At 46.8% G+C, this 24,000-nt stretch overlaps 1 protein-coding gene across 6 annotated transcripts in view; it reads right to left on the bottom strand.

The window, feature by feature from the left end:
* DYSF (dysferlin) overlaps window positions 1-19,333 on the bottom strand; it is a 423,810-nt gene extending 404,477 nt beyond the window's left edge. For all 6 annotated transcript variants that reach the window (XM_075346129.1, XM_075346154.1, XM_075346146.1 and 3 more), the window contains exon 1: window positions 19,162-19,333. In XM_075346129.1, the coding sequence (XP_075202244.1) occupies window positions 19,162-19,321 (160 nt within the window). In that variant the 5' untranslated portion in view covers window positions 19,322-19,333. The remainder of the gene's footprint in view (window positions 1-19,161) is intronic.
* Between the last annotated feature and the right edge of the window lie 4,667 nt (window positions 19,334-24,000).

Below are 24,000 nucleotides of genomic sequence, written 5' to 3'. Positions count from 1 at the left end.
ATGCCCCCTCATGCAGGTTTGGCAAGGAAAGGTGAATCTATCCCTGCACTGGGACCTGCTACCCGTTTGGGCCTGGTAACTCCCTGACAGTCTCCTTACTTTCCACTCCGTTGCTCTCTCTTTAGCTGTGTGTGGATTTCGGGCAGCACTACCAGGTGACCGTTCTCCCCCGTCGGTAGTCACTGCGCGGACGCTGTTAGACTGCAACAGCTCCAGGGTCTGCTCCTCACGTCTGCTTTCCCTGAGCTGCAACACTAAACCGGCTCACTCGTGGGACCTGCACTGCTGCTCCTGTCTGAGCTCCACTTCCATGCTCCTCACTCCTCCACACTCTGCTTCAGACTGTTTACTCCTCCTTCTCTTTTCCCTTTTGTGCCTGCCTACGCCACCTAGCAACCAGGCTCTCTACCACACCCCTTGAGTGGAGATGGAGGCTTCGCCCCCTCCTGGGATCCCCAGGGGTCCTCCCAAAGGTACATGTGTGAGACCTGATCACTATGCGCCTGTGTAGTCACACTCGGTCAGCCTTCTGGATTACCTGTTTTGTACTGTCCCCAGCATGGGTGCAGTACTCAGTGGTGCCTGACCAGGTCAAGGGCGCCACACATAGACCTGGTCTTGAGGACGGCCGCATCTCAAGCCTAATAACCGGTCCGGGAACGAAAACACGCAGGGTACAGGACTCTAGGTTGGGGAGTAGCTTCAGGCAACCCCAGCAGTTAACCTGTGGAGGATAGTGACTTCACGTACTGTCCCCAAGAAGCTCAGAGATCAAGGGCACTAGCGCAACGAGGGGGATAGGGCTTTCCAAGCAAAGCAGCCTGGAAAAATCCCAAGCGTGAGCCCTTGAGAGCGCAGCTCCACTACCAGCAAGTACGGAGCGGGACCCGGACAACTTTAAGTCAACGGGCCACCAAAACATTCCTAAGATTGTGTATGGAGGCAGGCTCCGGATCCCCCGGCAGTACTATAGGGGAAGGATACCCGGCCGGGCTCCCCCAAGAGGGAAGCGGCACCAGAGACTTGGTTTACCTTTGTGTCAGAGTCTGTTTTGCGGCCGCATCACCACCAACACTGCCTGAGTTAGTACATGGTCCTCCCCTGCTCCCAATCTGCACCACGCTCCCCACCACCTCCTCCATCCAGAGTACCGGGGCCTCCCCTACCCGTGGGAGGGAACGTCATCTGGCTGCCCCACCCCATCGACCCGGGTACTCCCATTGGCAGAGGCGGTACTCACCTTACCGCGAACCACGAGTGGCGTCACAAACTCTTATTCCCTGTAAATACCCCCTTTCCATTTGAAGTGGCCGCGAGCCCCCGGGTCCGGAGACCCTCGAGCTGCAGCAAACCGGATCCGAGTGGTTCAACCGCTACAGGGGCGGCACACCTGCACCTCTCCATTCCTAAGATATGGCCCTCTCTTCATTGTATGTAAATCTAATCTTTTTAGTCAACTGGGTGTGGCCCCACAGTGAAGAGTTAGTGATCACGCCCAACTGGCTAAAAATGTGAGATTTATTTACAGAGAAGAGGAGGCCATATCTCAGGAACGGAGAAGCAGAGGAACAAACGTAAACAGCGGCATTCACATCCGGTATGAACACTCACATATTTATGGATAGTGATGTTTTTATTTATTTATTTTTTTAAAGAGTTCATAAAAATTAACAAGTTTGAAACAAAGCCATCCCATCCAGCTTTCTCATGGTGTGAATGAGTATGCTACTGTGCCGCCCCCGTGCCAGCAGCCGGCTTTGCTTGGATCCAGGCCTTCAGGGGTGGTGGCTCGAGGGTCTCCGGACTCGGGGGTCTCGCGGACACGCCGAATAAATGGGGGGACGTAGATGTACGGGCTAGGCCGTATTATGTTCGTGATGCCACCCACGGTGTGTGATGAGCTGGGACACCACCGCTGCTGTTATGGGGCACCCGGGAGAGATGTAGTGGCAGCTGGATGTTAACGCCTCCGTGGGTAGGGATGGTTACCCCGGGACCCAGTGTCTGGTGCAGGGTGTAGCAGCGGCAAGGGGGATGCTTGATTACTCACAGTCAATAAATCACACAAGTCTCTGGTAAACCAAGGTGCTGGTGGCCGGTGCCGCGGTCGGTTGCATTCGGATCCCCCACCCGGGCTGGTGGTCTCTATCCTTTTCCTCTGCACTGACTTTGTGTAAGGTGAACTTCCTAGTCTGGAACTCAGGAGTCCGCTCCCGGCTGGATGTGGTCTAAGGAGCCGTGCCCACAGACACTGGCCCATGGGATCTATGGGCCCTAGCGGTGACCTCTTATCCCTATCGGTGGGCTGTTGTCTTCTATGAGGGACTTTTGTGGGATATAACCTCTAGTCCTGGCCTCAATCGGTTAATAAACCAGGCCGCTGGTTTCCGGTCCTGGCTTCAGGGTCTGAGTACCCCCCTTTGTGCTACGGTTTCCGGGTCGGTTCCCTGTGTCAGTACCGGTGTGCTACAACCCTGTCCCGGTCCACCTCGGTTCTGCTGAGCCGTCTTCCCGTCTCCTGCTGACGGAGACCAATGTCTGCCTCCTAGCCAGTGGCACCAGGGCTCCTACCCTGGTACCGTTCAACTTGAACTTTCCTGCTGGAGCTACCCCTAGCCCCAGCCCACACTCCTCTCAACTTGAACTCTAGATTAGACTAGCTAATGTTTTCCCACCCCGGGCTGTCTGGACCCCTGGGTGGGCGTGTCCAATCTCCAGTCACGCCCACTGGTGTCTCTATCTTTCCCTAAGGGGGGGTGACTAGGGTTTCAGGTTGGCGCTGTGTTTCCTATTGAGGGAAGGTGTTATGCAGGGGCCTAACTGTGACTACCTGGTTTTGCCAGGGCTCAGGGGCAGACATATCATTGGTGCAACATGTGTAGCCGAACGGGAACCCATAGGCTCCAGAGGTTACAGGGGCCCAAGAGGTAACGGGGGCCACTTCTACCTCCAAAGCAGATGGAATTGAGACTTTTGAGGAGCTCTTGTTCTGGAGGGCCCATATATTGTTCTTGCACAGGGGCCTCTCCTGTCTGTGTCCGCGCCTTCTGCTACTGATTGGTATTTTAGTATTCTTTTTCTTGACCTCCGCTCGTCCACATTGGACTCGTATATGTATGTCTCTCTGTAGAGGACATAGGTAACGCCGCTACTTGGGACCCGACCTTATAGAAGCTTCAGCCTGAGCTCTGGAGCCTTGACTGTGCCCCAGACACAAGACCGCGCCTGGGTGATAAAAGTGATGTCTTAAGTATTTACAACTAGGTCACAGGCTTCCTGGAAGTGTGTCAGGTTCCTGCCTCTGTGTCTTGGGCCGCCGTTGCCCCCTGCAGGATAATGGAGGTGAATAGCATTGGAAATATGTTTCTGAGAAAACCAGGTGACAATATAATCAGAATTACATCTGGATTTCTACCCCCATCACTACTATTCCATGTGACGTACCTCTGGGGATCTCCATGTGCACACGTATATAGAGGTGGATAAAGAAGCTCTGACAGCTACGCCCCATCTTACTGAGATTATCCCCTTCACCCACAGTCGATTTTCCATTTTTCGCTGATTTTTTTTTTTTTGCTTCCCTTCTTCCGAGAGCCGTAACTTTTTTATTTTTTCATCAATCTTGCCATATGAGGACTTGTTTTTTGCGGGACAAGTTGCACTTTTAAATACAACCATAAGTTTTTCCATATAATGTACTGGAAAACGGCAAAAAAATTACAAGTGCGGAAAAATTGCAAAAAAGTGCAACTGCACGATTGTTTTTGGGATATTTTATTCACCGTGTTATCTCTATGGTAAAAGTGATGAGCTGGTGTGATGCCTTAGGTTAGTACGAGTTCGTGGACACCAAACAGGTATAGGTTTACTTTTATCTAAGGGGTTCAAATAAATCAGACGTTTGTCCAAAAAAAGTGGCGCACTTTTTGTGTCATTTTCTATGACTCGTAGCATTCTCAATTTTCAGGATCTGGGGCTCAGTGATGGCTAATTTTTTTGCGTCTCGAGCTGACATTTTTAATGGTACCATTTTTGCGCAGAGGTTATGTTTTTATCGCCTGTTATTGCATTTTGGGCGGCAGGACCTTATATTGTCCACCCACTGCACTCTGGTGGCCTGGTACTATTGACAGCCAGAAGACTTGGTAACATGCGGATGTGTCACGCTCCCACCGATCTAATATTGCTGACTTATCATTACGCACCTCTCTTGGATCTAGGGTACTAAAATCAACCGAACCAGCACCTGTGACATTATGACCCAAAGTATTGTTGACTTCCTCAGGCGGCAGTTTGCCAAGTGAGTATTCCAATAGTTGGTATCCACACTATAATCTCCTTTGATCGGCCAGGCACATCAAAGTGTTCCTGCGCAGGAGCACAATGCTGGCTTGTGTGGATGACGTAGGACGCAGCATCCACACGGGGCTGGGCAGGAGGAAGGCGATGGCACAGGCTCTAGGAACCGCCAAACCAAGAGCAGTGATACCCATCAGACTGGACCGCCCCCTAGGTGAGTATTATAAAGGGTTTTTACCTTCTACACAGCTGCCTGGGCTCTTATATACAGTATTATAGAATGCTCATAAGGGAAAACACTTGGTGACAGGTAAAATGTAAGTCCCTTGCATCTGGTCTTATACTCACCTGCCGCCATCTTCATCTTTTTCCAGGGTCTCTCCATCAGTCTCCTGTGATGTGTCACCTGACGGCTGCTCCAGTGTTTCATGGTTGGCGCCGGAGGTCACAATTTATCACTCAAAGAGACTAGTTAGGCCTCAATCTCACCTCGTTATGGCCCCATTCTGGCCTCTTTCTGTCCTCGTTATGGCCCCATTCTGGCCTCTTTCTGTCCTCGTTATGGCCCCATTCTGGCCTCTTTCTGTCCTCGTTATGGCCCCATTCTGGCTTTTTTCTCTCCTCATTATGTCCTTTTCTGGAACAAGTAAAAGGTTGATTTTGACTTTGTGTGTGTATGTGTATATATATATATTATATATATATATATATATATATATATATATATATATATACACACACACACATTTTTCCAAGAGTGGCGGTGAGACTGTGGAAGGTTTGAGGGGTGGAGCTTTGGCAGAGTCTCAAGGATGCCCCAAAAAGGATGCCAGTATGGGGCCCTGAAATTCCTAGTGGCGGCCCTGATCATATGGGATCTTTAGTAATACTTTTTCTATAGATCCCTTTATCTATGCTAGTGTATACAGGGACGGCTAGGCAGGGAATAGCAATATACACCCAGAACTGCTCATGATTTTGGGTGCATATTACACCTGACAGGTTCCCTTTAAATATATTTTTGACAGTCTTATCAATTGCAATTGTTTTGGGGTTTTTTTTATAACTGTCACGACATGTTTGCCCAAATGTACTCCCATCCATCCCCAGAGTGACTTTATATCTGACATGGCAAAAAATAAATAAATAAAGAGCATTTTTGATTTTGTGCCAGATTCATGAACCACATGCGGCTTTTTGAAGAACGTCAAAGAATACCACAATAGAAAGTAATAAAAGTAACTTAAAAAGCCGCATCTGAGGATCCGGCCCATATTTATCCTCTAAGATGTTTTGGAGATTATGCGGGAATGTCAGTGGGATGTCAGACAGAAATCTGAGTGTGACCTCATAGGTCAGAAAACAAACCCCGCAGCCATACGGAGGATTTACTATCAATGCACGGGAGTCCACACAGTCATATACTATATACACGCATTGTTACACTTCTTCACGATCTCTAAGATTTCTGAACCATGATCCTCAGTGACGTTTCATATATCAGTAAGCAGAGGGGCTGAAAACCAGGAGAGATTATTGCAGAAACATTCTGGCATATTTTGCAGCAAACACAAGTTGCACGTGTCGTGTATCACAGTTGGAATCTGTTTTAGGCCTCTTTTACACGTTCGTGAAAATCACGCACGTTTTTCTCGGACGTGTCAAAGGTGAGTATTGCCTTCGGTGTGCCGTGTGTATGGCCTAAGGCCTCTTTCACACATACGTGCTGTCGCGGGTGGCGGGCGCTGCTGTGCTTGCTAACGCTCAGGTCCGGCGCTGCTGCGGCTGCTGCTCGGTGGCTCGAGCGGTGGGCCGGATCCGGGGACTCGAGCGGCGCTCCTCGCCCGTGAGTGAAAAGGGGGTGGTTGGTTTGGGGGATTTAGTCTGTGACGCCACCCACGGGTTGTGGTGAAGATGGGCAAAACCGCTGCTGGTGACGGGGATCCCGGGAGCGATGGTGGGGAGCAGCTGGGATGTTGTTTTCCCCCTCCGTGGGTAGGGGTTGGTGGTCCCGGGGCCCGGTGGTGTGACGGGGAGGCAGGGTTGGTGAGGTGCAGGGTTGCAGGGACAGCGCGGCGCGGTGCCGGATGGCACGGGTGTACTCACTCAGCAAGAGATGCACAAAGTCCTGGGTAAACCAAACGGCCGGATGGACGGGTCCCGCAGCCGGCTGCAGTGTTTCTCCCCGGACAGGTGATGGCGGCTGTCTTTCCCTGCACCCTTGTGTAATTGTTTGACTACGATGGATCCCCAACGGTAGTCCGCTCCCCGGTGTATGGATGCCGGAGGGGCCCGTTTGCCCGCAGGCGCTGGCCCTTGGGTCTCTAGCCTTAGGCGGTAGCTGTATACCCTCACGGTGCGGACGGTTGCCTTCTAACGGGTCTTTGGTTGTTAGGAAACCCCTGGGGTTCCTGTCACACTCGGATTTGACTGTTGACGGCGACTCCAAGCCTAGTCGGGGTCCGATGGCCCTGCCTGTGTGTGCTGGCTTCACTTCGCTCCCTGGTCGGTACCGGCGGGCCAACGCCCGACCCCGGTCCTACGGTTCCGCGTTGATTCACCACTCCTGCAGACGGCCACCACCGTCTGCCAACCTTGTTGTCAGTGCCTGGGCCACACACCCAGAAAGTCTTCACTTCACTCCTCTCACTTCCACATCCTGGACTAAACTGTCACTTTTCCCGCCTCCAGACCTGTGAACTCCTCGGTGGGCGGGGACAACCGCTTGGCTCCGCCCCACCTGGTGTGGACATCAGACCCTGGAGGGAGGCAACAAGGGTTTTGTGTTTGGCTAATGTTACTGTCTAGTGGGGGTGGGGTGTGTGAGTGTTATCTGTGACGACCTGGCTAGTCCAGAGCGCCACACCTCCGGTACATGTTTGGCAGTTTTCTCATGTACCGGAGACACGTACACACGTAGACCTAGGTATTCCTATGGTTTTGGACACACGTAAGTATTTGCGCACGGAATGTGTGTCTGTTCCGTACTTAGGTGTGTCTGTGTGTTTCTCACACTGACATGTTTGTTTTCTCTCCGGCATCACGGGTGTCACACGGAACGCAAACGGACCACATGGATGTGTTCCGTGTGACACGCCGCGGAGAGGACATGTGTCTGTGAGAAAAAAAACAAACCTTTACTCACCTTCTCCAGCCCTGCAGTCTCTGCCGCTGCTGTCACTTGCTGCCGACTGCCGCTCATTATGCTCATTGTATATTCACTTCACTGCGGCCGGAAGCAGCAGCACCGGGGAGTCGGCAGGACCGGAGACCGGAGATCAGCACCACGGACAGCGACGCCAGGGACAGGTGAGCATAAAGTTCCCGTTCTCCGTGTGTTATCACAGATAACACTCGGACAACACACGTAGCCCATAAACACGGGTCACGGAGGGCAAAACGCACCTCTGACACGTCCGTGAAAAACGTGCGTGGTTTTTCACGGACATGTGAGAGAAGCCTTAGGCACTTTTTGGGTCACGCTCGGCAAGAAATTGTGGCTTAGTATGGAAAGGAATAAGTAAGTAAATTAAAGATGGAGTAATATTAGGCACGACGATCCAAAGATGCACCAGTTCTATAAATACATTTCCACTGTCTAAAAGTTACCCAGGATTAGTAAAGCCGCCCCATACTTACCACATTGAGGTATTAGACAAAAAAGGTAAAAAATTGCCACAACAGTTTTCTATAATTCATAATACTTTATTAGGTTATATAAATATTGAAATGTTACATTTTTTAGAAAAAAAGTACAAAATACAAATACATTTAGCTATAACAATAATGGATTTTGGTAGTTGGGTAAAAAAAAAGGGGGGGGGGGGAGGGGGTTCTGGAGGCAAAACCACCAATAGGAAATATTAAATGGCTAAAAAAGTATAAAAAATGTTGCTATTGTTAACCCTCTCCAGGTGAACTGCCCCTAATTACTGTATGAGGCTCATATAGACTCCACTAATTATCCACAGTCCGGGGAGATTTACATTTATTATATCCCACCTATCATGGTGGTAAAGGACCTCCAGATTATGTGAGAGGGAAAATAGACAGCAATTCACCCGAGGCTCCACATATAGTGGCCAGCCGGCTCCTATTGCCACCGTCCCACACCAGGACCAGAGTCAACACAACATAATGTGAACAACGGCGAGGCAATATCCAGCAATGACGTGAGCAATCCAGGGTGCTGTTAAAAATTGTCTTCACTTTATTCATGAATCCATAAAAATCCAATGGTCCAAGCGATTCAGAAAAGCAAATTAAAGCAGACAGGACTACGCGTTTCGGCGGTTGTTTTCCGCCTTCTTCACTGGTTGTTTCAATAGAACATAATATATAAGAAATAATTACCCATTAGAGTTTTGCACCACAGATCACCCAATTCCCTGACGACCGTTTCGCCTGTAGCTTTTTCAAAGGGACATCTCCCTTCGAAATTTTAGTTATTAAAAGTGCATTTAACAAAATGTGCCTGATCATTAATTGGGCCGGTGTTAAGGTGGTTAATAACCACCCATGACAAGCTGTAACAGAGATCCTTCCCTTCTGGTGCTTCCACGGAGGAGTTGCCGGAGTATTGCATAAATGTGTGCCCTGCAAATAGCAATCCCATTACACCGAGCTGAGGAGACTTCCCGGACGTGAGGAGGAGGAATGGGCTAATTATATCCCACGGAGTATCAGTCACTGCTGAGTGATACAGTCCTCCACCGACAGGAGCCACTGGAGCCACGTCAGGAGGACCAGAAGGTGCAACCACAAAAGAGAAAACCCAAAGTGAAACTTCACTGTGGACACAAAGGGAATTGGCTGCAGCAATGACGTGGAATTATATCACCGCTGCAGCCTGTCAACAAAGATCAGAGGAGCACTGAAGGGTGATTAACAGCTGAGTTTATTATTTTCATCCAGCACAAGCCAAAAGAAATAAAATAACATATTAACAGAAAACCACTTTAGCATGTACTATTTGGTAACCGGTAGTCTCAGGCGACTTCAGACTCGGCTGTTGTGTGTACATGAGGGATAACAATACTTCTGGCCATTATGTGACCTGTATCCTGATTTTCTCAACAGTTTCTCCCTCCCCAGATTTCATTTTTAATTTTGCATTTGTGTGGAGACTAATGTGGCGCCCCTGAGGGTCCAGTCGGCACCTCAGCCAGAGGTGTGATATCCCATTCCCTGGTAAGAAGGAGCACACAAACCATTACACACACACTCTTAGGGGTTCTTTGCACACTGCAACATCGCAAGCCGATGCTGCGATGTCGCACGCGATAGTCCCCGCCCCGTCGCAGCAGCGATATCTTGTGATTGCTGGCGTAGTGAACATTATCGCTACGCCAGCATCACATGCACTTACCTTCCCTGCGACGTCCCTCTGGCCAGCGAACCACCTCCTTCATAAGGAGGCGGGTCGTGGGGCGTCACAGTGACGTCACACGGCAGGCGGCCAATAGCAGCGGAGGGGCGGAGATGAGCAGGATGTAAACATCCCGCCCACCTCCTTCCTTCCGCATTGCAACCGTGACGCAGGTAGGAGATGTTCCTCACTCCTGCGGCTTCATACACAGCGATGTGTGCGGCCGCAGGAACAAGAAACAACATCGTACCTGTCGCTGCACCGGCATTATGGAAATGTCGGACCCTACACCAATGATACGATAACGACGCTTTTGCGCTCGTTAATCGTATCAAAAAGGATTTGCACACTACGATATCGACTGCGACGCCGGATGTGCGTCATTTTCGATTTGACCCCACCGACATTGCACCTGCGATATCATAGTGTGCAAAGCCTGCCTTAGTATAGCTACACCACTTCAGGCCATGGTTAGGGCGAGATTGTTCCTTAGGAAGAGCACAGTCCCGGAGCCAGTCTGGAGGTGGGGTTAGTTAGTGGGTGAACACTTAGAACGGAATGGAGAAAGTGAAACTAGGCAGAACGAAGTAGGAAGCGAAGGGGAGAGGTCCTGGGGACTGGAGCCAAAGGAGCTCATCCTAGGGACAGGTGGAAGAAAAGGAAGAAGAGGTCCTAGAGCCACGGGAAGTGAGAGATCCACCCGTGGGCTCACATCCACAGCCGACTGACCGATATGGAGGGACTTGGCCGCAAAGGGAACTGTCCCCTAGACTAGTGGAGAAGAACTAGGCTAAGGCCTCTTTCACACGTACGTGCCTCCGGTACGTGTCTGGTGCGTTTTTTCACGTACCGGAGACACGTACACACGTAGACCTTGGTTTTTTTAATGGACTTGGATACACGTATGTATTTACGCACGGAACGTGTGTCCGTGCCGTACATACGTGTGTCCGTGTGTTCCTCACGGCAACATGTCTGTTTTCTCTCCGGCATCACGGGTGTCACACGGAACACAAACGGACCACACGGATGTGTTCCGTGTGACACGCACCGGAGAAATCACATGTGTTTGCGAGAAAAAAAAAAACAAAACATTACTCACCTTCTCCAGCCCTCCTGTCTCTGCCGCTGCTGTCACTTGCTTCCGACCGCCGCTCATTATGTTCATTGCATATTCACTTCACTGTGGTGAGAAACAGCAGCAGCGGGGAGTCGGCAGGACCGGAGACCGAAAATCAGCATCACAGACAGCGACGCCAGAGACAGGTGAGTAGAAAGTTTCCGTTCTCCGTGTGTTATCACGGATAACACACGAATAACACACATAGGCCATAAAAACGGCTCACGGAGGGCAAAACGCACCCCTGACACGTCCGTGAAAAACGTGCGTGGTTTTTCACGAACGTGTGAAAGAGGCCTAAGCTAGCAAAACCGGAGGCTTAGGTAGCTTCTTGTGCCGAAGCCTCAACCACGCGCAAATCCACTGAAAAGGTGACCACAGAGGACCAGGGGATTAGGCAGAAAAGCCTCTCAAAAGAGGGTCCGCGGACACCGGCTCAGGGCACTGTGTGTGAGACGCAGGGCAGGAGGGCGATGCCAGCGCAGGAAGACTGCCAGGAAAGGGACACAGAAAGGGACACCGGTCTTGTGCCTCCGAATTACCTGGGGATCGGCTGGATCCCGTCACCACAGGACTCAGCACTCCAAGGATAGCATCTGACCGACCGGCCGTATTAATCTGGGACTGACAACTGTGAGTAAAGAACTTGTGACTGCATCCCGCTGTGTCCTGGAATCATTGCCTGTGCCGCCAGCCCCATGCTATTCAAACATCCCACTGGCTCAAAACTGTCTACGGTTGCCCTGGGGTACCAGCTCCGTCATCATCTGCCCCAGCGGTCCCGTCTAAGCAGCGTCGGCCATATCTGGCCGATTACCACAGGTGGCGTCATGAAGCATCATCCCCTGTAAATATATTCCCCCATTTAAAGACACTCCCAGGGTCACGGACTCAGGTCCTGCCGCCGTGACCTCCTTAATAATAGAACCGGCCCGGTTCCGAGTGTCCCCCAAAACAGGCCCTGGTTGGGCATGTCACTAACTACTATGATGTCTCCCATACACTGCACACACAGACATGAGGGATTCCTGCTCTTCTGTCTCTATGTAGCACACGTTCAGAAGAAGCAGCAGCATGGAGGACATTATACAGCAGCATGGGGGACATTATACAGCAGTTCTAAGCAGAGTGACTGTGAATGCAGCACCAAAACTGAATTAAAACACTTACTAGAAATCAGCGGCATGGAGATATAATAGCGCAGTGTAGCTGTGAATCTAGCACCTGGTAAGATAAATACCTACTATAAAGCAGCATCATGGAGGACATTGTACAGCAGTACCGGTGGGTGTAGCTGTAAATTCAGCACTTTTAGTGAGCTAAACACTTAGAAAAACAGCAATATTAAGGACCATTCACTACACTCAACTAACACTGCTCTTACTAACATCTCCATGTCTCTACTAATAGCTAAATCTAAGAGTCGCTGCTCCTTGCTGATTCTTCTGGATCTCTCTGCTGCATTCGACACTGTGCATCACTAGCTGCTAAGCTCCCTCCTCTTACTGTTGAAGTTCCTCAGGATCCAGTCCTAGGCTGCCTCTTCTTACTGTCGGGGTTGCTCAGGGTTCAGTCCTAGGCCCCCTCCTCTTACTTTCGGGGTTCTTCAGAGTTCAGTCCTAGGTTCCCTCCTCTTACTGTTGGGGTTCTTCAAGGTTCAGTCCTAGGCCCCCCTCCTCTTACTATCGGGGTTCCTCACGGTTAAGTCCTATGTTCCCTCCTCTTACTGTTGGGGTTCCTTAGGGTTCAGTCCTAGGTTCCCTCCTCTTACTGTCGGGGTTGCTCAGGGTTCAGTCCTACGTTCCCTCATCTTACTTTTGGGGTTCCTCCGGGTTCAGTCCTGCATTTCCTCCTATTACTGTCGGAATTCCTCAGGGTTCAGGCCTAGGTTCCCTTCTCTTACTGTCAGGGTTCCTCAGAGTTCAGTACTAGGCCGCCTCCTCTTACTGTTGAACTTGGGTTCAGTTCTAGGTTCCCTGCTCTTACTGTTGGGGTTGCTCAGGGTTGAGTCCTAGATTCCCTGCTCTTACTGTTGGGGTTGCTCAGGGTTCAGTACTACATTCCCTCCTCTTACTGTCGAAGTTGCTCAGGATTCAGTCCTAGGCCCCCTCCTCTTACTGTTGGGGTTGCTCAGGGTTCAGTCCTAGGTTCCCTCCTCTTACTGTCGGGGTTGCTCAGGGTTCAGTCCTAGGCCCCCTCCTCTTACTGTTGGGGTTGCTCAGGGTTCAGTCCTAGGTTCCCTGCTCTTACTGTCGAGGTTGCTCAGAGTTCAGTTCTAGGCCCCCTCCTCTTCCTGTTGGGGTTGCTCATGGTTCAGTCCTACATTCCCTCCTCCTACTGTTGGAGTTCCTCTGGACTAAGTGCTAGGTCCCACTCCTATTATACACTTCTTCTCCTGATATCACCCCAACATTACTACAGGATTGTCTGTCTGCTGTCTCTAACACCATGTCCCCCTCTATCTTAAATGGAATCTCTCCAAAACTGAGCTTGTCGGGCAGTAATCTACCTATACCAAATATTGCAACTTAGTTGCAAAATCATAACTCTTACTCACAGCAAGTTGGGCTGCAGTGTGTACATCGCCCTGGCCAAAAACTGATGCTCTAGCAGGATACAGCTAAACCCCCACTAAGTGGAGGCACCACAGGTGCAGGAGAAGCAGATCACACACACACCTTCATGGAATGGAGGGGAGGTGACTGCTAGATGATAAAACTGCACACAAGTGGCTTGCATAGAGCGCTGTTCACATGCAGATGACACAGTCACAAACCCGCAGCCTATTAGGTAACGCCCTTCTATTAGATCAGGCGGGCTGCCAAGCCGTACTCCACTGTATATCATGCACGGACAGACACTCTACAATGCAAGGCCCAACAGAAAGGGGCCTGGCTGTATCCTGTACAAACAAAAAAATATGAGGTTTTTGTTGGTATTTATGGCCATAAAACGTAAGCCTACACCCTCGTCACGGGACCTCATGTCTGTAGGTCCCTACACTAAATATAAAAAAAGCAACAATAAGAGGATAATGTCCTCCAAAAATCAAGTATTACTCACAGCAAGTTGGGCTGCAGTGTGTACATCGCCCTGGCCAAAAACTGATGCTCTAGCAGGATACAGCTAAACCCCCACTAAGTGAAGGCACTAAATATAAAAAAAGCATCATCTAGCAGTCACCTCCCCTCCATTCCATGAAGGTGTGTGTGTGATCTGCTTCTCCTGCACCTGTGGTGCCTCCACTTAGTGGGGGTTTAGCTGTATCCTGCTAGAGCATCAGTTTTTGGCCAGGGCGATGTACACACTGCAGCCCAACTTGCTGTGAGTAATACTTGATTTTTGGAGGACATTATCCTCTTATTGTTGCTTTTTTTCAAAATCATAACTCCCAGCAGCACGCTCATTGTCTTGGGGTCATATTTGGCACATAACTGTCCATTATTCCCTATATCCAATCACTCACTCACTCATGTCACCTGTGTCTAAAAAACATCTCTAAAATCTAACCTTTTTGCATTTTTTGAAGCTGCAAAACCTCTTATACTGTCACTCATTCATTCTTGTATGGGCTACTGCAACCTTCTAGTTATTGCTCTCTCTCTAACCAAACTTTCTCCTCTCTGATCCGTCCTGAATGTGGCAGCCTTGGTCACATTTCTTTGCAGCCTCTACACTGGTACCTTCATCTTGTGCCAGTCATTGCACTGGTCACCCATCTGCTTCAGAATCCAATATAAACTTATCTTTCTCACCCACAAAGATCTCCACAGTTCTGCACCGCCCTATATCTCCTCCCTCCTTCTTCTCTAGCTATCACCCTACGGGTCCCCTTCTTTCTGTAACTGATCTAATTCTAACATTCTCAATGATCTGAAACTCACACCTGTCTCCAAAATTTCTCTTGTGCTGCGCCAGTTTTCTGGAATACACTACCCCACGTGACCTTATTAATACCTAGACCTCACTTATTTAAGCCTTCTTTAAAAACACATCTCTTTAGGCAAACCTATCCCCTCACTTAACTAAAAGAGGAGGAGGAAGAAGAAGAGAAGAACAAAGAAGAACAAGAAGGAAGAAAAAGAAGAACAAGAAGGAAGAAAAAGAAGAACAAGAAGAAAGAAGAACAAGAAGAAAGAAGAAGAAAGAAGAAGAAACCTCTAATAAGATACCATTCTAATACTGACTTATGGAAAGTTTGTAGACACGGCAGTGATCATGTGAACACTTGTATTTCGCACCAGAATGTTACTTTTCACACAAAAGTGGTAGAAAACAGTGGTGGACATAGCAAGAAAAAGGCCCTGCATAAAAAACAGTATATCGGCCCATTACAGTCTAATAACCTATCAAAATGCACAATTCCCCTTACCTTAGAGGTGGAAATGATCCTCCCTGACCTCTTGGGCCCCCATGTGGTTGCACCAATCATATATCCGCCATTGGTAGAACTTGAAGCTCATGGGCTCCAACGCGAGCACTCCAACGGGGCCCCAATTGTTACACATCTTTAATACCACTGGTGTTTTTATATGGGTAAAAGGGACTTTTTTGGCCCCCTAGGCTCCAGGGCCCGATGCAATTGCATCCCCTCCACCTATTGTAGTTATGCCCCTAGTGGAAAAGTTGTATGCAATTTAATTGCAAAGTCAGGAGGCATCAAAAAGGAGAATATTAGCGAGTTGTGACGTCCGTGACACCCTCATTACTCATTACAGATCATTTGAGACCTCATAATAGAAACCCAACGTGGGAGTTTTGACCTATGATACACAAGTGAGCATTGCAGGCGAACAACGCAGAGCTGCAACCACTGTGTCATTTCTTTCCTGGGCACACATGCCATTCTGGGAACCTGATATCTTTATGGGGGTCTTTCTCCAGATCACCTAGACAGAGAGAATAACTAATGTCTGCGCCCATCTCCTTCTATATCGCACCATCACATCTATACAGAGCAGCAGTCTGATTTATCTGTAGATCTCACAGTGATTTTGACAGTATCACCATCTTAAAGGCATATACCTACACAAGAATCTATTCTGTCTGATGAAGACCCAAAAATAGGCGTCGAAACGTTACATTTTACTTTTATTTTTGGATTGCATGTGTAATAAAGTCCTTATAATCAATTTTGGAGTGCCAAGTTCTCTTGTATCTAATGATGGGTTTTTAACCTTTCTTGAGAATACATAATTCAGGTGTGTCATAAACCATATTCCACTAATGTCTGTCCACAGCCACCACTGTATACAATATAGATTGCTCTATAAGCTTTTACGGAGACATTACAACATTGATAGCAACAAGCATAGATGGAATGAAGGACTTCTTATGGAGGTCGAGATGGAAAGCTCCAACATGAGACTACTCAATACAAAGAAGACAAAGACATTGACTACTGCCTGGTACAACCGGGACACGTGAGATGGACGGCGATGAACTAGAAGTTGTAAAGGACTTCAACCTACTCAGATCAATGATCACTCAAGATGCACTGGAAGTCAATAGGAGAATAGCTATGGGCAAATCAACAATGAAGTCACTGTACAAGGTCCTCAAATAGAGGAACATTTCACCGGTGATGAAGACACGGCTCGTACATAGTCTGGTCTTTCCTGTAGTTACATATGGATACGGAACTTGGACAATAAAGAAATGAGACAGAGCAAGAAGCAACGCCTTCAAAATGTGATGCTGGAGAAGGATGTTAACAATACCATGGCTGGCAAGAAGAAAATATAAATCAAGCCAGACATGTCACTCAAAGCAAGGATCACCAAGCTATGACAGGCCCCCACATTACTTACTACACCTGATTTATTGACCTGATATGACCCAATTCTCAAGTTCTGTAACTCGCCATGCACTCTTTTTGAGAGAATGGTTTCTGAGATGGGTTTCATCTGTATTCTGTCTGCACCATGGGAGAAGAGTCCATAGCAGGGGAGAAGAGTCCACGTTGGGGGAGAAGAGTCCATGTCGGGGGAATGTCAGGGAAGAAGATTCCACATTACGGGTGAAAAGTCCATATAGGGACAGAATAGTCAATGTCAGGGGAGATGAGTTCATGTTAGGGAAGAAGAGTCCACGTCGGAGGAGAAGAATCAACATCAGGGAAGAAGAGTCCATGTCTGGGGAGACGAGTTCATGTAAGGAAAAAGAGTCCATGTTGGGGGAGAAGAGTCCATGACAGGGGAGAAGATTTCATGTAGGGGAGAACAGTCCACGTCGGGGAAGAAGAGTCTGCGTTGGGGGAGATGAGTCCACGTTGGGGGAGAAGAGTCCACGTCGAAGGAGAAGAGTTCATGTAGGGGAGAACAATCCACATTGGGGAAGAAGAGTCCACGTCGGGGGAAGAGTCAACATCAGAGGAGAAGAGTCCACTTCGGGGGAGAAGGGTCCACGTAGGGGGAAAAGAGTTCATGTCAAAATACCACAATGTTTGTCTGCTATTTCATCCTTCTTCTCTGCACGATTCCTAAAACTTAACATGGACAAAACAGAGTTCATTGTCTTTCCTCCTCCTCACTCATCTCCTCCAACAAGCCTTTCCATCAAACTTGATGGTTGCTCACTCACCCCAGTCTCACAAGCTCGTTGCCTTGGAGTGACCCTCGACTCTGCTCTATCCTTCAAGCCACACATCCAAGCCCTCTTCACCTCATGCCGATTACAACTCAAAAATATCTCCCGGATCCGTGCTTTTCTTAACCAAGAATCTGCAAAAACATTAGTGCATGCCCTCATCATCTCCCGCCTCGACTACTGCAACCTCCTGCTCTCTGGCCTCCCTTCCAACACTCTTGCACCCCTCCAATCTATCCTAAACTCTGCAGCCCGCTTAATCCACCTCTCCCCTCGCTACTCCCCAGCCTCGCCACTCTGCCAATCCCTTCACTGGCTTCCCATCGCCCAACGACTCCAGTTCAAAACATTAACCATGACATACAAAGCCATGCACAACCTGTCTCCTCCCTACATCTGTGACCTAGTCTCCCAGTACCTACCTGCACGCAACCTTAGATCCTCACAAGATCTCCTTCTCTGCTCCTCTCTTATCTCCTCTTCCCACAATCGTGTACAAGATTTCTCCCGTGCATCCCCCATACTCTGGAACGCTCTACCTCAGCACATCAGACTCTCCCCTACCGTGGAAAGCTTCAAGAGGAACCTCAAGACCCACCTCTTCCAACAAGCCTACAACCTACAATAGCCCTCAGCCCAGTAGACCACTGCGCAACCAGCTCTGTCCTCACCTATTGTACCATCACCCATTCCCTGTAGACTGTGAGCCCTCGCGGGCAGGGTCCTCTCTCCTCCTATACCAGTCTGTCTTGTACTGTTAATGATTGTTGTACGTATACCCTCTTTCACTTGTAAAGCGCCATGGAATAAATGGCGCTATAATAATAAATAATAATAATAATGTCTGGGGAGACGAATTCATGTAGGGGAAAAGACTGCATGTTGGGGGAGAAGAGTCCATGAGGGGAGAAGAGTTTATGGTGGGGGAGAAAAGTCCATGTTAAGGGATACTGAGTGCGAACTTTCTGAGTGATGGGTCCAGGGCACATTAGCCAACATACAGAGACACAGCCTATGGGTAGAGGGTGCGATCTTATAATTTATGCTTCTAATATAATAAAGGGATAGAATTGTCTGCAATTAGGGGCAGGACTCTACTAATGTATGATCTGGATTAGTATAGCTACCATATGGCCATACTTGCCAAGTCTAATGGAATGTCCAAGAGACTCCCGAAAACAAGGAGAAACCTCTTAGATACGTCATTCTCCACTGGAACCCTAAAGACAATATACATTTTTTTTGTTGGGTGGTAGCTTGAATGGAATTGGATATGTTGTGATCTGTGAAAGGTTGCATGGCTATGACCAAATAGTTTCAAGGAACACTCAATGCTCAACGCAAAACCGAGAGCCTCCAGGATGTCCGACAGCAAAAAGAGCCAAGTGTGAATATAGCTGAGCCATTACCACGTGACCCATCAGATGGTGAAATTGGGGGGGTCATTTCCAGATATTGAAATTAAATTAAATTATGGGACCCATCACCAATTTATTACATATGGATCTCTGCAGATGGAAGCAATTACAGGAACATCCCAGGGATGAATATATGACTTTGGGTCTCTTACGACTGCAGTAATAATAATGGGGATACATTAATGATGAAGGTTCTGACACCACCATCCCTGGGTGCCTCCGTTCCCTGGATCTGATATTTGATGCTTCCAGGTCTTCCCTTTACTTTCCATAAATACCCTCAGCTGTTGTAAGCTGCAGAGTCATCCCCCATGCAGTGTGAGCCCCCCACCAGTCCGCGCCCTGCTAAACCCCATCCAGCCTCTTACCCTGGAAGACCACCGAGCAGTAGGCATCGCTGATGTCGGAGTCTGGGGTCTGCACATTCTCAGCGTGGAGGATGAATACTCTCAGCATTGCAGCTGGGGAGAGCGCAGCGTTGTCCCTGCACTGAGCTGGGAGTGGTCGTCTCCCTCCCTCTGTGCTCATCTGTGCAGTCACACACAGCCCTGTGCGCCTATGGCCACTCAGGACAGCAGGTGTCTACCCCACTCACACCAAAATAGACAGCGGCCCACTCTGTGTGACACCCAACACATACCGGCCAGAGTCCATCACACAGCAATACCCACACAGTATGATTTACAGGAAACTGAACACACGATGGTCAGCAGCAATACCCCCGTCCCAGGAACTTACTTATTATCCTGCATGGATGAGCAGAAAACACATCAACTAAGCCATCCACATCACTGTACACATACATATATATATATATATAGAGGATACCCAGCTTATACCCACTGTGCATATATAATTATATACAGGACATGCCCAGGTTATACCAGCTGTACATATATAATTATATACAGGAGATGTCCAGGTTATACCGGCTGTACATATATAATTATATACAGGAGATGCCCAGGTTATACCAGCTATACATATATAATTATATACAGGAGATGCCCAGGTTATACCAGCTATACATATATAATTATATACAGGAGATGCCCAGGTTATACCAGCTATACATATATAATTATATACAGGAGATGCCCAGGTTATACCAGCTATACATATATAATTATATACAGGAGATGCCCAGGTTATACCAGCTGTACATATATAATTATATACAGGAGATGCCCAGGTTATACCAGCTATACATATATAATTATATACAGGAGATGCCCAGGTTATACCAGCTGTACATATATAATTATATACAGGAGATGCCCAGGTTATACCAGCTGTACATATATAATTATATACAGGAGATGCCCAGGTTATACCAGCTGTACATATATAATTATATACAGGAGAGGCCCAGATTATACCGGCTATACAAATATAATTATATACAGGAGAGGCCCAGGTTATACCGGCTGTACATATATAATTATATACAGGAGATACCCAGGTTATACAGGCTGTACATATATAATTATATACAGGAGATACCCAGGTTATACCGGCTGTACATATATAATTATATACAGGAGATGCCCAGGTTATACCGGCTGTACATATATAATTATATACAGGAGATGTCCAGGTTATACCAGCTGTACATATATAATTATATACAGGAGATGCCCAGGTTATACCAGCTGTACATATATAATTATATACAGGAGATGCCCAGGTTATACAGGCTGTACATATATAATTATATACAGGAGATACCCAGGTTATACCAGCTGTACATATATAATTATATACAGGAGATACCCAGGTTATACCAGCTGTACATATATAATTATATACAGGAGATGCCCAGGTTATACCAGCTGTACATATATAATTATATACAGGAGAGGCCCAGATTATACCGGCTGTAGATATATAATTATATACAGGAGATACCCAGGTTATACAGGCTGTACATATATAATTATATACAGGAGATACCCAGGTTATACCGGCTGTACATATATAATTATATACAGGAGATGCCCAGGTTATACCGGCTGTACATATATAATTATATACAGGAGATGTCCAGGTTATACCAGCTGTACTTATATAATTATATACAGGAGATGCCCAGGTTACACCAGCTGTACATATATAATTATATACAGGAGATGCCCAGGTTATACAGGCTGTACATATATAATTATATACAGGAGATACCCAGGTTATACCAGCTGTACATATATAATTATATACAGGAGATACCCAGGTTATACCAGCTGTACATATATAATTATATACAGGAGATGCCCGGGTTATACAGGCTGTACATATATAATTATATACAGGAGATGTCCAGGTTATACCAGCTGTACATATATAATTATATACAGGGGATACCCAGGTTATACCGGCTGTACATATATAATTATATACAGGAGATGTCCAGGTTATACCAGCTGTACATATATAATTATATATAGGAGATGCCCGGGTTATACCAGCTGTACATATATAATTATATACAGGAGATGCCCAGGTTATACCAGCTGTACATATATAATTATATACAGGAGATGCCCAGGTTATACAGGCTGTACATATATAATTATATACAGGAGATACCCAGGTTATACCAGCTGTACATATATAATTATATACAGGAGATACCCAGGTTATACCAGCTGTACATATATAATTATATACAGGAGATGCCCGGGTTATACAGGCTGTACATATATAATTATATACAGGAGATGTCCAGGTTATACCAGCTGTACATATATAATTATATACAGGGGATACCCAGGTTATACCGGCTGTACATATATAATTATATACAGGAGATGTCCAGGTTATACCAGCTGTACATATATAATTATATATAGGAGATGCCCGGGTTATACCAGCTGTACATATATAATTATATACAGGAGATGTCCAGGTTATACCGGCTGTACATATATAATTATATACAGGAGATGTCCAGGTTATACCAGCTGTACATATATAATTATATACAGGGGATACCCAGGTTATACCGGCTGTACATATATAATTATATACAGGAGATGCCCAGGTTATACCAGCTGTACATATATAATTATATACAGGAGATTCCCAGGTTATACCGGCTGTACATATATAATTATATACAGGAGATGTCCAGGTTATACCGGCTGTACATATATAATTATATACAGGGGATACCCAGGTTATACCAGCTGTACATATATAATTATATACAGGAGATGTCCAGGTTATACCGGCTGTACATATATAATTATATACAGGGGATACCCAGGTTATACCAGCTGTACATATATAATTATATACAGGAGATACCCAGGTTATACCAGCTGTACATATATAATTATATACAGGATATGCCCAGGTTATACCGGCTGTACATATATAATTATATACAGGAGATACCCAGGTTATACCGGCTGTACATATATAATTATATACAGGAGATACCCAGGTTATACCGGCTGTACATATATAATTATATACAGGAGATGTCCAGGTTATACCAGCTGTACATATATAATTATATACAGGAGATGCCCGGGTTATACCAGCTGTACATATATAATTATATACAGGAGATGCCCAGGTTATACCAGCTGTACATATATAATTATATACAGGAGATACCCAGGTTATACCAGCCATACATACAGTACATAATTATATACAAAAAATACCCAGGTTATACCAGCTCTACATGTATACATTTATATACAGGAGATGCCCAGGTTATACCAGCTGTATATATATAATTATATACAGGAGATGCCCAGGTTATACCGGCTGTACATATATAATTATATACAGGCGATGCACAAATTAAACCAGTTGTACATATATGATTAAATTACATGAGATACCCAGGTTATACTAGCTGTACATATATAATTATAAACAGTGCTACTGCTCCAAATCTTCAGCCTCATCAGATGAGGAGTTGTGTCATCCAGTGCTACTGCTCTATATCTTCAGCCTTATCAGATGATTATGTCATCCAGTGCTACTGCTCCATATTTTTTTAGCCTCATCAGATGAGTTGTGTCATCCAGTGCTACTGTTTCATATCTTCATCCTCATCAGATAAGGAATTGTGTCATCCAGGTCTACTGCTCAATATCTCCAGTCTTATCAGATGAGGAGTTGGGTCATCCAATGCTACTGCTCTATACAGTCATATGAAAAAGTTTGGGCACCCCTATTAATGTTAACGTTAATAGCAACTGCTATTTCAGTTTCATATATCTAATAACTGATGGACTGAGTAATATTTCTGGATTGAACTGAGGTTTTTTGTCCTAACAGAAAATGTGCAATCCGCATTTAAACAAAATTTGACAGGTGCATAAGTATGGGCACCTCAACATAAAAGTGACATTAATATTTTGTAGATCCTCCTTTTGCAAAACTCACAGCCTCTAGTCGCTTCCTGTAGCTTATAATGAGTTCCAGGATCCTGGATGAAGGTATATTTGACCATTCCTGTTTACAAAACAATTCCAGTTCAGTTAAGTTTGATGGTCGCTGAGCATGGACAGCACGCTTCAAATCATCCCACAGATGTTCAATGATATTCAGGTCTGGGGACTGGGATGGCCATTCCAGAACATTGTAATTGTTCCTCTGCATGAATGCCTGAGTAGATTTGGAGCGGTGTTTTGGATCATTGTCTTGCTGAAATATCCATCCCCTGCGTAACTTCAACTTCGTCACTGATTCTTGCACATTATTGTCAAGAATCTGCTGATACTGAGTTGAATCCATGCGACCCTCAACTTTAACAAGATTCCCGGTGCCGGCATTGGCCACACAGCCCCAAAGCATGATGGAACCTCCACCAAATTTTACTGTGGGTAGCAAGTGCTTTTCTTGGAATGCCGTGTTTTTTGCCTCCATGCATAACGCCTTTTTGTATGACCAAACAACTCAATCTCTGTTTCATCAGTCCACAGGACCTTCTTCCAAAATGTAACTGGCTTGTCCAAATGTGCTTTTGCATATCTCAGGCGACTCTGTTTGTGGCGTGCTTGCAGAAACGGCTTCTTTCGCATCACTCTCCCATACAGCTTCTCCTTGTGCAACGTGCGCTGTATTGTTGACCAATGCACATTGACACCATCTGCAGCAAAATGATGCTGCAGGTCTTTGGAGGTGGTCTGTGGATTGTCCTTGACTGTTCTCACCATTCTTCTTCTCTGCATTTCTGATATTTTTCTTGG

Source organism: Anomaloglossus baeobatrachus, chromosome 1 (assembly GCF_048569485.1).
Source record: "Anomaloglossus baeobatrachus isolate aAnoBae1 chromosome 1, aAnoBae1.hap1, whole genome shotgun sequence".
Lineage (NCBI taxonomy): Eukaryota > Metazoa > Chordata > Amphibia > Anura > Aromobatidae > Anomaloglossus > Anomaloglossus baeobatrachus.
The sequence above is the reverse complement of the archived record's forward strand: the minus strand, read 5'-3'. Positions and strand labels throughout refer to the sequence as shown.